This window comes from Phocoena phocoena, chromosome 10 (assembly GCF_963924675.1).
Source record: "Phocoena phocoena chromosome 10, mPhoPho1.1, whole genome shotgun sequence".
In the NCBI taxonomy this organism is placed as follows: Eukaryota; Metazoa; Chordata; class Mammalia; order Artiodactyla; family Phocoenidae; genus Phocoena; species Phocoena phocoena.
Window position 1 is genome coordinate 45,199,117 of NC_089228.1, and position 17,478 is coordinate 45,216,594.

At 42.4% G+C, this 17,478-nt stretch overlaps 1 protein-coding gene across 1 annotated transcript in view; it reads right to left on the minus strand.

Moving 5' to 3' along the window:
• ULK4 (unc-51 like kinase 4) overlaps positions 1-17,478 on the minus strand; it is a 512,874-nt gene that overhangs the window by 236,499 nt on the left and 258,897 nt on the right. The window contains exon 31 of the mRNA XM_065885322.1: positions 3,434-3,539. Coding sequence (XP_065741394.1) covers positions 3,434-3,539 — 106 coding nt within the window. The remainder of the gene's footprint in view (positions 1-3,433; positions 3,540-17,478) is intronic.

Consider the following 17,478-nt stretch of genomic DNA (forward strand, 5'->3'; position numbering starts at 1 on the left):
GAGAATTAACCTAGGAACAAAGTGAATAAATAGAAATCAAAAACACATACTAAAAAAAATAACTGAAAACTATATTGGCAGAAAATTCCTTATTTCTAACAGCAAGCAAAAAAGGATGGGAAGAAACCCGGGAAGAGATAAACAGCAAGAAATGCATATGGCCTATATAAGGAAAACTATAAAGAAACAAAGTCAAACGAATGGGAAAACATAACATACTCTTAGGTCCCAAGACAACCAATCTCATGTGACTTGATGGAAGTACAAATTGGCATGTTACTTACAACACCTTGTCAATATCTATGGAAATTACAGAGGCATATACCCCTTGATCCAGCTATTCTAAGCCCAGGAATTTACCCTATAGATAGCCCTGCTCCCGTGTGAAGGTATGCATGCATAAGGTTATTCATTGCAGAACTATCTGTAATAGCAAAAGGTTGGACATTACCCATAACCATTAGAGTACTGGTCTATTCTGACATACTCATAAAACAGAATAGGATGCTGCTGTATAAAAGAATAAATATTTCTATGCACTCGAATCCCTCAACTGTTGGCAATATTTACTACTGCTGGGAATGTACATTTTTCTTAGGGTTAGGGGAGGAAAAAAATACTGCCAACATTTAAATATAATGACAACATAGAAACAAAACTCTAAATTCTTGGGGGAAAAAATCAGAACAGGGACTTAATGATCTTATCCACTGACTGATCTCATTCAAGTCTTATTTTTATGAACATTCAAATGAAAGATTTTATTAATATAAAAGTAGTAGACATTATGTTTAAAATGCAACAATATTCCCAACTTGATCTATAGAATCAATGCAATCCCAATCAAAGTCCAAGCAAGTTATTTTATTAGTATCAACAAACTGATTCTAAAGATTATACGAAAAGGCAAAGACCCAGAACAGCCAACACAATATTGAGGAGAAGAACAAAGTTGAAGGACTGACGCTACCCGACTTCAAGACTTACTATAAAGCTACAGACATCAAAGACAGTGTGGTACTGGTGAAAGAATAAGCAAATAGATTAATGGAACAGAACAGACAGCCCAGAAACAGACTCACATAAACGTAGCTAAAAGACCTTTGGCAAAAGAGTAAAGGCAATACAATGGAGCAAAGACAGTCCCTTCAACAAATGGTGCTGGAACTAGACAGCAACATACACATACATACACACACACACACACAAAACCTACCTTATACCTTTCACAAAAATTAACACACACAAAACCTACCTTATACCTTTCACAAAAATTAACTCAAAATGGATCAGACCTAATTGTAAAAATTCCAAACTATAAAACTCCTAGAGGATAACATAACAAGATGACATCGGGTATAGTGATGACTTTTGAGATACAACACCACAGACAAAATCCATAAAAGAAATAACTGATAAGTTGGACTTAATTAAAATTGAAAACTTCTGCTCTGCAGAAGACAATACCAAGAGAATCAGAAGACAAGCCACAAAACTGGGTGAAAATATTTGCAAAAGACGGATCTGATAAAGGACACTTGTTCAAAATATACAAAGAATTCCTGAAACCCAACAGTAAGAAAACAAATAACCCAATTAAAAATTAGGTTAAAGATCTTAGCAGAGATCATCAGAGAAAATATACAGATGGAAAACAAGAATATGAGAAAATGTTCCACATCATATGCCATCAGGGAAAGGCAAATTAAAACAATGAGCTACCACTGCACACCTATCACCATGTCCAAAATCCAGAATACTGACAAAACAAACTGCTGGCAAGGGTGCTGAGGAACAGGACCTCTCACTCTCTGTGGGAATGCAAAACGGTACAGCCACTTTGGAAGACAATTTAGCAGTTCCTTACAAAATCGAACAGTTAGTGTATGATTAGCAATTGCACTTCTTGGTATTTACCTAAAGGAGTTCAAAACTTAAGTCCACGTGGACCTAGAGTCTGTCATACAGAGTGAAGTAAGTCAAAGAGAAAAACAAATACCATATGCTAACACATATATATGGAATCTAAGGGAAAAAAAAAGGTCATGAAGAACACAGGGGTAAGATGGGAATAAAGACACAGACCTACTAGAGCACGGACATGAGGATATGGGGAGGGGGAGGGGGAGGTTGTGACAAGGTGAGAGAGTGGCACGGACATATATACACTACCAAGCGTAAAGTGGATAGCTAGTGGGAAGCAGCTGCGTAGCACAGGGAGATCAGCTAGGTGGTTTATTACCACCTAGAGGGGTGGGATAGGGAGGGTGGGAGGGAGGGAGACGCAGGAGGGAAGAGATATGGGAACATGTGTATAATTGATTCACTTTGTTATAAAGCAGAAACTAACACACCATTGTAAAGCAATTATACTCCAATAGAGATGTTAAACAACAACAACAACAAAACAGCTGCACACATATTTACAGCAGCTTTATTCAGAACTGCCAAAACCTGGAAGCAACCAAGATGTCCTTTGTTAGGTGAATGGATTAATAAACTGTGGTACATCCAGACAACGGAGAATTATTCAGCGCTAAAAAGAAATGAGCTATCAAACCATGAAAAGACATGGAGAAACCTTAAATAAACATTACTAAGTGAAAGAAGCCAATCTGAAAAGACTACCTACTGTGTGATTCTAACTTTATGACATTCTGGAAAAGGCAACACTCGGGAGACAATAAAAAGATCAGAGTTTGCGGAAGGCAGGGGTGTGAAGAGGCAGAGCACAGAGGATTTTTAGGGCAATGAAAGAAAAGACACCGTGTAATACTGTGATGATGGATATATGTCATACATTTGTCCAAACACATAGAACGTACAACACCAAGAGTGAACCCTGCTGTAAACTAAGGACTTTGGGTGACTAGGATGTCAGCGTTGGTCTATCTTTAGTAAAGAACATACCACTTTGGTGAGTGATGTTGATAATGGCGCAGGGGTTTTATGGGAAATCTCTGTACCTCCCTCTCAGTTTGGTTTTAACCGTAAAACTACTCTAAAAAAATGAAGTCCTTAAAAAGTTTTTCATTTTAATATTACAGATATGCATAAAGTGCAACGTAAAGCCACCCTCAACTCATCCAGTCTCATTTTCCAAGGTGCTTCTAACCATATATGCTTTCATTTTGATAGGCACAAGTAAGTCTAAATACTCTGCTTATACTCTATTTCTTGGTTTCTCATCTGTAAGGAGTTTGTATTGATTTTGTGCCATGAAGGGCAATGAATTAACTCAGAGAATCTACCACAATCTAACGACACTTTCCATTTTTGCTGGTAATGTTATCATTATTTGTACACTTTTAAACATCTATTTTGATTGATCGACTTTAAATAGTACTTCTTGACTCTCTACTATGTAAAATGAGGAAACTTACAAATAGGCAAAATTCAACACAATCAAAGATGAAGTCTAAGAAGCATTTACCTTGTTCATAAAGGAGCTTCATATTCAGATCTTTGCAGGTGACCAGATTGTTGAGCAAGGCAACCACACTTTGCATGGTGTTACCCAGAATGTTCGCCTGATGTTCCTGTAACAGATCACCATTCCATCAGAACAGTACAGAAATAGCATTACATCGTAATAAAGACAAATGATCAAACGACCTCCATCCCTGCATTCTTTTACAAGGTTGAATGATTATCTTTCTGCACTTGGGTGAAGCAGACCCCTCTGTGGCAAGGCCCCATCAGTGCGTTAGGTGAGCGGGAGGCAGTACGAATCGCTCAGCGCCAGCACTGCTGCGTGCGGTCCCCTGCCCACGCACTGAGGGACAACCACATAGCCCTCCGTGCTTTCAAAGGGCACCAAAGGAGTCAGAGAGATCAGAGATCAAGTACGTGGAACTTAGGAAACCACATGAAAGTGATTTTGAGATCACAGAAGAAAAACTTCTGAAAGAAATATTGCTGCAGTTTGGAGAGTAAACTGCTGTTCTCCTTCTTTAGTCTTACACATTGCTGGTTACGTCGGATATGACTTACTGCATCACTGCTTCAGTGTAATAAACTACACTTGGGACCTGAAAAAGTGAATTTTGCTTTCCCTAACGCTTTGCATCATACAGCAGGGAGTAACTTTGGCCTTCATTTCTCATTGTAAAGACACAAAAGACAACTTCTTTGTAACTTTTAAGGGACCTTAAAAATAACTTGGGGCTTCCCTGGTGGCGCAGTGGTTGAGAATCCACCTGCCAATGCAGGGGACATGGGTTCGAGCCCTGGTCCGGGAAGATCCCACACGCTGCGGAGCAACTAAGTCCGTGCACCACAACTACTGAGCCTGCGCTCTAGAGCCCGTGAGCCACAACTACTGAACCCGCATCCCGCAACTACTGAAGCCCCCATGCTTACAGCCCGTGCTCCACAAGAGAAGCCACAGAAATGAGAAGCCCGTGCACCTCAATGAAGAGTAGCCCCCACTCGCTGCAACTAGAGAAAGCCCATGCACAGCAACGAAGACCCAACGCAGCCAAAAATAAATAAAACAAAATTTAAAAAATAACTTAGAGTATAGAAAGAATGGAGGCACTCTCTTCTCAGGACTGTGCCAATGCAAGCACTTGCTGGAAGTGAGTGCTTCTAGGCGGTTAGCTTGTCCCACACTAGCCCTGGCCCCGCCCCTTGGTCACTCTGTTAATAACGAGTCCTATCCTAAAGGGTTATGGGTGTATCAATTTAGTAGACTCCATCCAGACCCTTTCCTATTCATTTTCTCCCTTTCTCTCTCATACACACTCACACACAGAATACATGGTTTGCTCTGTTATCTAAACATAAGTTATATCATATTTATTAAGTCACTCAACAAATAACTAATGAAGATCTATTATGTACCTGTTCTAGGCACAGTTCTAGGCACCTGAGAGAACAAAACAAGGTTCCCTGTCCTCATGCAAAGAGACAACAAACAACAGGCACAGGGACTTCCCTAGTGGTCAAGTGGTTAAGACTCTGTGTTCCCAAAGCAGTGGGCCCAGGTTCGATCTCTGGTCAGGGAACTAGATCCCGTGTGCCCCAGCTAGAGATTCTGCATGCCACAAATAAGACCCGGAGCAGCCAAATAAATAAATACTAAAAAAAAAAAAAAAAAGCAGGCACAGTAAGTAAGCAAACTGGACTACGTGTTAGAAGATAACAAGTGCTATGGTAGAAAAAGAAAAGAGCAGAGCAGGAAAGGAGGGTTGGGAGTTCAGCAGTGAGGCTGTCCATCATTTTACATGGTGTTGTCAGGGTGGGACTCATTGAGAAGGTGTCATCTGAGTGGAAAATTTATTTTACTTTTTAAATGCTGAAGGATCTTAGAATTCTTTGAACTTAGTTTTAATAAAATTTTCTTTTGAAATAATTTTAGATTTACAGAAGAGTTGCAAAGACAGTGTAGGGAGTTTCCATATACCCTTCACCCAGATGTTCCCTATGTTAACAGCATACCCAACCAAGGTACACTGATCAAAACTCAGAAATGGGACTTCCCTGGTGGTCCAGTGGTAAAGAATCTGCCTTCCATATTTCACAGACCGAGAACAAAAAATTTCACAATTTGTATGGAAACACAAAAGACCCCGAATAGCCAAAGCAATCTTGAGAAAGAAAAACGGAGCTGGAGGAATCAGGCTCCCGGACTTCAGACTATACAACAGAGTTATGGTAATCAAGACAGTATGGTACTGGCACAAAAAGAGACACATAGATCAATGGAACAGGATAGAAAGCCCAGAGATAAACCCATGCACATATGGTCACCTCACCTTTGATAAAGGAGGCAAGAATATAAAATGGAGAAAAGACAGCCTCTTCAATAAGTGGTGCTGGGAAAATTGAACAGCTACATGTAAAAGAATGAAATTAGGGCTTCGCTGGTGGCTCAGTGGTTGAGAGTCCGCCTGCCCATGCAGGGGACACGGGTTCGTGCCCCAGTCCGGGAAGATCCCACATGCCGCGGAGTGGCTAGGCCCGTGAGCCATGGCCGCTGAGCCTGCGCGTCCAGAGCCTGTGCTCCGCAACGGGAGAGGCCACAGCAGTGACAGGCCCGCGTACCGCCAAAAAAAAAAAAAAAAAAAAAAAAAAAAGAATGAAATTAGAACACTCCCTAACACCATACACAAAAATAAAGTCAAAACGGATTAAAGACCTAAATGTAAGGCCAAACACTATCAAACTCTTAGAGGAAAACATAGGCAGAACACTCTATGACATAAATCACAGCAAGATCCTTTTTGACCCACCTCCCAGAGAAATGGAAATAAAAACAAAAATAAACAAATGGGACCTAATGAAACGTAAAACCTTTTGCACAGCAAAGGAAACCATAAACAAGACTAAAAGACAACCCTCAGAATGGGAGAAAATATTTGCAAATGAAGTAACTGACAGAGGATTAATCTCCAAAATTTACAAGCAGCTCATGCAGCTCAATATCAAAAAAAACAAACAACCTAATCCAAAAATGGGCAGAAGACCTAAATAGACATTTCTCCAAATTTGAACATATACAGATTGCCAACAAACACATGAAAGAATGCTCAACATCATTAATCATTAGAGAAATGCAAATCAAAACTACAATGAGATATCACCTCACACTGGTCAGAATGGCCATCATCAAAAAATCTACAAACAAAAAAAAAAAAAAAAAAAAAATCTACAAACAGTAAATGCTGGAGAGGTGTGGAGAAAAGGGAACCCTCATACACTGCTGGTGGGAATGTAAATGGATACAGCCACTATGGAGAACAGTATGGAGGTTCCTTAAAAAACTACAAATAGAACTACCATTTGAGCCAGCAATCCCACTACTGGGTATATACCCTGAGAAAGCGATAATTCAAAAAGAGTCATGTACCACAACGTTCACTGCAGCTCTATTTACAATAGCCAGAACATGGAAGCAACCTAAGTGCCCATCAACAGATGAATGGATAAAGAAGATGTGGCACATGTATACAATGGAATATTACGCAGCCATAAAAAGAAACAAAATTGAGTTATTTGTAGCGAGGCGGATGGACCTAGAGTCTGTCATACAAAGCGAAGTAAGTCAGAAAAAGAAAAACAAATACTGTATGCTAACACATATATATGGAATCTTAAAAAAAAAAAAGGTCATGAAGAACCTAGGGGCGAGACGGGAATAAACATGCAGACCTACTAGAGAATGGACTTGAGGACACGGGGAAGGGGAAGGGTAAGCTGAGACAAAGTGAGAGAGTGGCATGGACGTATATACACTACCAAATGTGAAATAGATAGCTAGTGGGAAGTAGTCGCATAGCACAGGGAAATCAGCTTGGTGCTTTGTGACCAGCTAGAAGGGTGGGAGGGAGGGAGACGCAAGAGGGAAGAGATATGGGGATATATGTGTATGTATAACTGATTCACTTTGTTATAAAGCAGAAACTAACACACCATTGTAAAGCAATTATACTCCAATAAAAACGTTAAAAAAAAAAAAAAAAAAAAAAAAGAATCCGCCTTCCAATGCAGGGGACACAGGTTCAATCCCTGGTCAGGGAACTAAGATCCCACATGCCGCGGGGCAACTAAGCCCATGATCCACAACTGCTGAGCTCACGCGCCTCAAGTAGAGACCCTGCGTGCTGGAAAACTACCGAGCCTGCACGCTCTGGAACCTGCATGCCGCAACTAGGGAGAGAAAACCCGTATGCCACAACTAGAGAGAAGCCCGCGCACCACAAAAAAAGAGCCCGCATGCCTCAACGAAGATCCCGTGTGCTGCAACTAAGACTTGACGCAGCCAAAAATAAATAAAATAAATCTTTAAAATAAGAAGCAAAACTAGGGACTTAACACTGATACAAAACTAACAGTGGAACTACAGACTTTATTCAAATTTCACATGTTCCACTAACATCCTTTTCTGTTCTGGGATCCAATCCAGGATCCCATATTGCATTTAGAATTAACTCATTTTTGCAATACATATTTACTAAGTGCCCACTGTTCTAGGCACTTGGCTTATGTCAGTGAATAGAAGAGACCAAAAAAAATTTTTTTTCACGAATTTTTTTTAAGAAACAGCTCTGCCCTTGCGGTTGCCCTGTGGAGTTTACCTTGAAGCAGAGGGGGAAGACAACATAGTAAATAATTCCATGGTATGTTAAAGATGATACACACTACAGGAGAAAACAGAACAGGGTAAAGTGGTTTGGGAGTGCCGCGGGGGAAGGCTGTAGTTTTAAACAAGGCACGTAAGGCATACCTCCTTCGGAAGGCAGCGTCTGAGCAGGTTTGGATTTACTCTTTATGCTGCCAGGTTCTGTTAGCTAGTTTGTTTTAGGGTAGTTGAATCAATGTTCTTCAATGTTACTGGCCTATGAGTGACATCCTCATCTGATTTTAGCATCAGTTTCACGCTAGCCTTGTCCATCCATTTTATTCCACAAATACTTATTGTACATCTATTTTGGGTGATGTGGTAGAACTCACTAATAAAAGCAACTGGGCTCAGTGTATTTTTACCGGTAGATCTTTAAATATTTTTTTGAAAAACATCTTATACTCAGGAATGTACACACTGACCCAATTTTATTTCCATTTTCCAAGAAAATCACCTATAATGTCCAAGTTTCCAAACGTATTGTAATAGAATCGTACACAGCAGTCACCTGTCTTCACCTGTCTTCTCTGAACCGACTGACATCACCTTTTACCTGTCTCCTCCCGCTTTCTTATTGGTCAGACTCACCAAAGCCTTGCCTATTTTATTGGCCTTTTCAAGGAACCAGCTTTCCGTTTTACTCAAGAATCTACATTTGTGACTTCGAGTTAGTCATTACAAGTGTACACGATTTCCCACTTCCCCCTCCTACATATGCAGGAGGATGGCACTTCCCTGCCCCCTCATAATTCGAGATGCCCATAACTGGACTTACTTTGGCCAATAGACTCAACTGGGCAGACGCTTTAAGGGTCAGAGAGGGCTTCGCCGTCCTGTCTTTCCTCTGCCCTTAAGACCAGTGATGGTCTAGACGGTAAAGGCTCCACTAGCCCAGGTCTCAGAGTGAGGACATGAAGCAGAGACACCGGGACTCCCCTGATGAACACATGGCTTCCAAAGCGCACCAAAATACCAACACGGCATCAGGCTCTGAAACTGCAGTTAACAGACATGTACATCCCACCAACAGGAGCCACTTGATTTCATGAGTCTTACCATCTATATCTTTAATACAAGCCAAAAAGGTCTGCTTTCCAAATACCACTGGCTGAAAATTTATATTCTGTAGAAACACAGGCTTAAGAGTGGATGTTAATGTTTGATGCTATTAGGCTGTGAGTTTCTCTGTTTTACCTTTACAGATAGATACACACAAGGTCATTGAACGTATAAGTGAGGGAAAGACATGAGACGAGCCTAAACAGAAGACTTACTAGCTGCGGGGCTGGCAGCCGGGCCCGGGGGATAGCCGAGCCCGTCCAGCGCCACGCCTGCCATTCCCCGACATGCTGACAGTGCCTTGCATTGTGGTCACCGTAAAATAACTCTCACTGGCATCCAAGCTTAATAAAAACACCTTCATTCTGCTCAAAAAGGGCAATGGATAGATACGGAGAAGCCAAACTGAACAGCCTCAACCATATAAAATTCACTGACACCAGCTTAAGAATATTAATGTGGAAGCAACGGGCTGCCACCAATTTCATCTAATTATTCGTACAGTTGGTTGGAAGGAAAGGGTGATTAATAAGCACGAAGATGACGTGACATGTTACTCATGACAAAGTAACTAACGATACGTAGGAAACCTGTTCTCGTGAAGAATAAAGACACTGACAAGTCTCTTCTTTTGGTCCCATTTGGTAAAATAACACATACCACTCCTGGTTCAAAGGCCAGTCTGTCGGCAAATATAGGTCAGTTTTACTGGAGATAAATCCATTGTTCCTTCCATATACATGTTTTTAGGATTAAATGCACCTTTTCTGCGCTCTTGGCAGTATTTCTGGCTCATTGCAAAGCCAATACTTTGGTTTTTCCTTGTGCTCACAGAGCGACAGCCACCTGTTGATGTAGGCATTTCCCTTAAGTACAAAAGCCAAGTTTCCAAACCTCCGTTATCCCCGAACACTAAGAACCCATGACCGTACCCCAGCCAACCAGGTCCTGAGACTCCTGGCCTGGGGTTTCCAGAATCACTGCAGAAGGAAGGGCTCTGCCAGCCCCACTACTCAATCCGCAGAGGGGCATAAAGGTACACTCTATCAAAAGCCCCTACTAACCTTATCACTGGAAACACTCAGGGCACCATAGTTGATGCAGAGAATAGAGACCAATAATCCCACAACCAGACTGGGAGGCATGATTCCTTTTCTATTCCAGCCATTATTCAGAGCACTGTTGTGCTTTAGTTTCTTTGTTGTTGATTTTCAGACCATTCATAGACTGAACTTTGTTCTAAATAAAGTAGGGGCATTATTAAAATTATATTATAAAATTGTACTTACTTCCTCTTCCTTCTTGTAGGTATAAATGTTTCCTACCTAGTATGAGGGAGGGAGACCGTGGAACAGAGTCACTGTTCCTGCTCAAGATGACAACATGGTTCTCTAGGGGGAACCTAGACAGTTATTGCTGTGGCCTAGATCATAACTGCCCCCAGAAAGAATGCTAAAGACAGGCGAAGAATAGTTGAGAAGGTATACATGTGAATTAAGCATACTTCTATTATTTTCTATCAAACTGAGTTATTTCATTTCTCTTAGCAACTTTATTAAGATTTGTTCTTGCTGTTCACAACCATATTCATAGCCCACAGGGCATAAATTATGCTTTGAAAAACATCATATTTACTTTCAAAGTCAGAGTAGAGAATTATACGAAGGGAGAAACCACCAGGGTAAACATGTGGGACGAGGGTTCTTCCTGGGCCCCCGGAAGACTGATGTAAAGAGGAAAGGGAACCACAAGTTTGATTCAAAGACATTGGGTCAGAGCTGGAGGGGAGGGAAGGGAAGATGCTGATTAAAGGCTGTGTCTTCATTAGATGTTCCTCTAAGACAACCCCTCTCCCTAAAAAGTCTACCTGAGCCCCAGGGTGAAAGGACTGTAACAGAAGCCTAGGTAAAATCCTGGTGTCTTTTTTTTTTTTTTTTTTTTTTAATCCCCATGGCTCACTAATAAAGAAAGGGGTCCACACCACTGGCACCCCAACACATGGAAGAAAAGTGGTGTGAGGAGAGAAGGAAGCTTTTAATGACCTGCAACAGGGTCTCTGGCACAGGGTCTGGGGCCCAGGCACCAGCACCTTCTGTGCTGATTGAGGAAGAGCAGCCACGTGGGCCCCAGCCAGGACAAGGCAGCACTGACAATATACTGATAAGGTACTATGTGCCATGGCCTCTACCCCAAGCATTCTATCTCGTTTAATCCTCACCAAAACCCTTTAGTCATTACAGTTCTCCCCTCTTCACAGATAAGGACATTGAGGTTAGCGAGATGAAGTGTCACTTGCCAAGGATCACCCAGCTCCTCGACTGTGAAGCTGGGATCCAGTCTGTAGGATGGCAGGGGTCCCTAATCACCAAGCGACGTTGCCTGCTGACCACATTAATGGAGCAGGAGAGCGGAGGGTGGGGTGTCAGGGTCACCAGTCAGCACACCCCAGGTTAGCCAACATCACCTGAGGACCCACGGACTTAAAAGAATCCAGAGGCAGGGGTGGAAAGCGGCACAGACATATTGATTTGGGGGCACTACTGTAATGTTGCCCTCCGTCTTCGGCTACAATGTGACCAGCCCTGTGTCACCACCACTGGGAACTCCTGGCTTCACAAGAGCCCTTAATACAGATCATTTGCTGTAAGACATGCAACCCGGGAAGCAAGATGTGGGTATTAGGCAACTAAGGAAGGGGAAGAATGGGCATACTACCCCCAAGGATGAAATTACATACTGGCCCCACAGTCACCAGCCACAGGATTGAGACGCTCAGTGTCAGTGTAGGCTTGATGGGTGAGAAAGAAAGCTGAGCTCACAGGAGAAGCCATCACTGCTATCCTACAAAGACACCCAAGGCGATCCTACTGCACTTTAAGATTATGACAAAAATCTTTAACTCCTTCATCCATAGCCCAATAAGCAAGGCTGACCTAATTTGTGTGCCCAACGCCACAGTGTACGGACATTTAACAAACAGGGCACTTGAGAGTTCTAATAAAACATAGCATTTGCCAGTAGAGATAATTAGAATGGAAGCCACAAAATTCTAGTGTTTGGCAACATAGATGAAACAACTTCATTAAAATGTACAGCTTCAGCAAATGAAAGGCAGGAGAGCACTGGACCCTGAAGAATCAGCCTTCTCGAAACTAATTGCTTCAGTGCTTGAAGAGGACAGCTCTGCAACACCAAGGGCACAGCAAGGAAACACCGCTAAAAAACGATCAGCCTTCCCAAAGTGCTTTCACTGTAGACGGAGCATTATACTTGATGCTAATATCTGACGATGGAAACGGCACTAGAAGACTCCAGATGTCCAGATGAAAAAGTGGGGCTGGGGTCTGAACAGTCCAGGTAGGAGATACCTTTAACGATCAAAAATAACAGTGAACTGTGGCAACTCTCTTCCGCCCTTGGTGTGGGTCGGGATTCAAAAGACAACACGTTAGAAGACAAGAACCGATCTTACAAGGTCAGAGAGAGCACCGAGAGACCGAAAAGCAGAAGCACACACAAGTGATGCACAGGTGACATCCATGATCTCTTAGAAATAACACACAGCATATCCCATTCAACACACATTCACATCACCTTTCAGGGGGAAACACTTACGTTGTTCTGCAAGCTGCCCCTGTACTGAACATATACTTGCACTTGGTACAGATGTGCTGCCCCAGGACGTAGTGGGGTGTCCACCCACTCTCCTTTTCATACGTTCTCCTGCGTGCCCAGAATGCTAGAGATCTGGAGCCTGCAGAATCGAGCCTTCAGAGCACCCAAACCACATGAGTACATGCGTGCAGAAGAGGACACTTTCATGTTATTGATTTTTCACCAGGCTGTCCCACAGGCAGCTCAAACTCAGTGGAACCTAAACTGAACTCATCTCCTTTCCCCTCACACTTTCTCCTTTTCCATTTTCCAATTCAATGAATGACCCTCCAATCTGCCCAGCTACCCAGTCATAAATCTTGGAATCACCCGGGACTACTGTCTCTATTCTCATCTCCCACATCCAAACAGCCACGACAGTCCCCTGGTTCTCCCCGAGCCCCTCCTGAATCTGTCGTCTGCTCTCCAACCCCACAGCCACTGCCCTCTTTGGCCGGGGCCACCACCGTCTCCTAAAGGTATCTCTACCTCCGGCCTCACCGTTCTGACTGCTAACCAGCTTCCTCTTTCTAAAGTGGCAGAGATTAGGCTCCACTCTCAGGGCTGACATCGGGGGCCGCGAGCCTGGGGAGTGAGTGTGTCAGAGTCTACAGTAGATCCAGGGTGGAGGGAGGCCACTGTTTCCCACAGCCCAGTTTGTGTCCAAAGTCCCAGTGGGATTCCAAGGCCTGAAAGGGGGAGAAGCCACAAGAACCAGGAGATGACACAGCAAGGGCACTGGAGCTCCAAGGCTTTCAATCCCAGAGGAGCATTGCATTATGAGTTCGAAATAGTCTCAAGACTTATCGAGACAAATACTGACCCCTGGGGGTGAGAAACAGGGAAGGAAACAAACTGGATTAAACGGCAAGGGCAGAGTGATTTAAAATGAATTCACTCATAAATATATATATGGGATTTCCTGGGAAGAAAGGCCAGGATGTAGGGGTCCAAAGTGGGACTGTTTGGGGTATGAGGAAATTGGTGCTGGGGTAACCGCTACTGGGCCTTTGCTCTACCAGCTGTGAAGCAGTTAACCAGCTCCTCTGCCCTGTGGTCGGGGTTTTGTGGGGCTGAGCAGGCTCTGAGGAGACTCCAAGGGCCTGGAAATGTTCTTCTCCCATCTGTAGCCAAAAACATAAGATAAGATGCTCTCACCCTAAGGGCCTAGAGGTATAAAATTAAGTCCTTTCTTTTATTTAGATGTCCCTCCATCCTCCTGGTTAAACACACAAGAGAAAAGAGTTTCAAATTGTTTTTAAATTTGACTGACAAACATGGTAGAGCCCCCCTGGCAGCAAACACAAGTTATTATCAGCAATACATTCCAGCTGGCACAGAAGGGAGTCTGGCTCGGCTGGTACCATCTGTCAATCAGTGTGCCAGCTCGGCTCTAGAATCCCAGTCCTGTGCAACACCCACGGCAGTGCACTGTGGATGCCCTTCCGGCAGGTTAATTGTGTCACTTGGCTTCCCCAGCCGTGCCCTTTCACATTATTTAGGCTTCTAGCAGGAAGCTTCCGTCCTCTGGGCTCCCAGCAGGGCCCTAGGCCTCAAGGCAGGCGCAGTAGGCCTGAGCCAACACTATTCAGGAGGGAGAACCCTGGCCGTGGAGCCGAAGGGAAGCTGCCAGGACCAGTGTCCCCAGGGATGGATCGTACCCCTTTCATGTGTCTGCCTGGAGTGTTGAAAGACAGGCCACTCTGGCCCACAACACGCTCTCTGAGCTAAATACAGGCCTGAAATAGCAGGGACAGATGAGAAAGAGAAAATACAAGTGTGCATCCCAGACACAAAACCCCTCCTGCCTTCTCTTAGCATCCCTGCCAACGTGCAAAGTAAGAACAACAACAAAAGTAACAAAACTGGGTCATTTGTAGAGATGTGGATGGACCTAGAGACAGTCATACAGAGTGAAGTATGTCAGAAAGAGAGAAACAAATATTATTGTATATTATTATATATACTGTATATTATTATATCATTATATATATATTATTATATATATTTGTACATAAGAGACAGTCATACAGAGTGAAGTATGTCAGAAACAAATATTGTATATTATTATATATATTGTATATTATATTATTATATAATATAATAATATATTATTATATATATTATTTGTATATAATATACAAATATTGTATATTATCTGTGGAATCTAGAAAAATGGTACAGATGAACCAGTTTGCAAGGCAGAAATAGAGACACAGATGTAGAGAACAAATGTATGGACACCAAGGAGGAGGGGGGGATCAATCAGGAGATTGGGATTAACATATATATATACTAATATGTATAAAATAACTAATGAGATCCTGCTGTATAGCACAGGGAACTCTACTTCACTGTACAGTAGCAACTAACACAACACTGTAAAACAGCTATACCCGAATTAACAGAAAAAAAAAAAAGAAAAGGAAAAGAACAACAATAAAAAAAAACACATTAAAGGCTTGGCAAACTCATATTCCTTCTTAAAAATTCAGGCCAGATGTTGTGTGCTGAAGCTGGGGTGCGGACAGGCACGAAGGCTGCCCTTCTCACGTTGGACGGCGTTTCCATCACCTTCCCGTGCTTGCCTTCGTCACAGCACCTACCACATCCCTTAACTGTTGTTCATCGATTCCTCGGCCAGTGCCGAGCCCCTTGAGGGAAAAATCAGGACTTTTAGCCGGGTCTCCAGAGCCTAGGTGCAGTGCCCAGTATGCAGTGGCCTCTGGTTAAATAAGGAAACGCTCGATGTCACTTATACAAACACAGCTCGGGAAGGGATATACAGCTTGTGGGATGCTCCTCCGAGAAATGAACCTGTCAGCAACTAGAAACTGCCTTCAATGAAGCAATCAGTAAATATTTATGGAGCGCCTAAAGTCTGCTATTCAAGGGTGCGAAAAAAAACTACAGAAGGATAAAGAAAAGACCTTTCTCAAAACGTTTTCAATCAGTATCTATTTACATCTGAATAATGTTTGCAGTAAGTGATACGTTCAGATATTTTCACTTAAAATGAAACACATAAAATCTCTCACCTGCTACATATTTGTCAAGTACTCATGAAGCACTTGAATCAGCATGGAAAATGTACACTCTAAAATTCTGAAAGACGTTGACAGTTTTAATGGGACCCTCCGTTAAAGATAACTGCTCACAAATATAAAGAAGTGTCCTATTCTAAAGAAAGAAAATATTACAGAAGGCAAAAATGAATGAAAAGATCAATACACAGAATTAGCACAAGACAGCTTTCAATTACAGCTGTCGTGACTGTGGGAGCTGGCAGTTTTTGCAGTGGGAATTCCCCAGGTGTTGGTACTCATGGTTCCTGTCCCAAAGCAGAACCAGTAAAACCTGCAGGAAAAAGATATTACTGGGAAACGACTGGAAGTTTACTTAAACCTAGGGTTGCAAGGCACATAAAGAAATGGTGCAGTAAGTGAAAAAAAAGTGGGCTGAAAAAAACATAAGAGCTCCTTGGCCTGCCCCAAAACAGCTGGCAAGCCGGGAGCAAAGCAAGAATCACACTACCAGACTTTGGAAGAACTGGAGAGGACTTTCTATGCCAATCATTTGATTTTAAAAATAAAGAAATCAAAGCCCTGAGAAGGGAACATAAGGAATAGGGCCAGGACTTCAACTCAGAAGTGCATCTTCCTTTTCCATTACCTCACTTTGCCCTCACAATTCTAAAATTCACATCAGGGAATGGATAAAGAACACGTGGTACATATACACAATGAAATACTACTCAGCCATAAAAAAGAATGAATAATGCCATCTGCAGCAACATGGATGCAACTAGAGATGATCATACTAAGTGAAGTAAGTCAGAAGGAGAAAGACAAATAGCATATGATGTCACTTATATGCAGAACCTCATATATGACACAAATGAACCTATCTACGAAACAAAGAGAATCACAGATATAGAGGCATACTTGTGGTTGCCAAGGTGGAGTAGGGGGGTGGGGGAGGGATGGATTGGGAGTTTGGGATTAGCAGGAGCAAACTATTATATACAGAATGGATAAACTAGGTCCTACTGTAAAGCACAGGGAACTATATTCAATATCCTGCGATAAACCATAATGGAAGAGAATATGGAAAAGAATGTATATACATGTATAACTGAATCACTTTGCTGTACAGCAGAAATTAACAAAACACTGTAAATCAGCTATACGTCAATAAAAAAATAAATAACGATCATATCGAGGTATGCAGAGTCAAGGAGGTAACTTTAAAGATGGATACAAATTTTGTGCACACTGGAGGAGTGCTTTAAGTACTGCTCCCCAGGGCTGCAGACTCATTTGTCCTTAGCATCTTCTTTGATAGGTCAGCTCTTATCCCTGAATAGGTAGGTGAGATACCGTTGGGGAAGTGGGAAAACCTCAACGTAATGCCTACTGACCCCCATGCCTGGGAAGCACATACTTTCTGGAGCTGACAGGATTTTCTCGACCAGTTTTTGTTGCAGAGGGTTATCTCTAAAGAGGTGACAGGAGAGCCTAGCCATCTCATAGAAATGTTAAACAAGGAGCACCTTTTCCCAATAAATGATTCTGAGCAGGTAACAAATCAGACATCAGGGGAACTGCAAACACATATATGTGATGTTTAAAAATCAG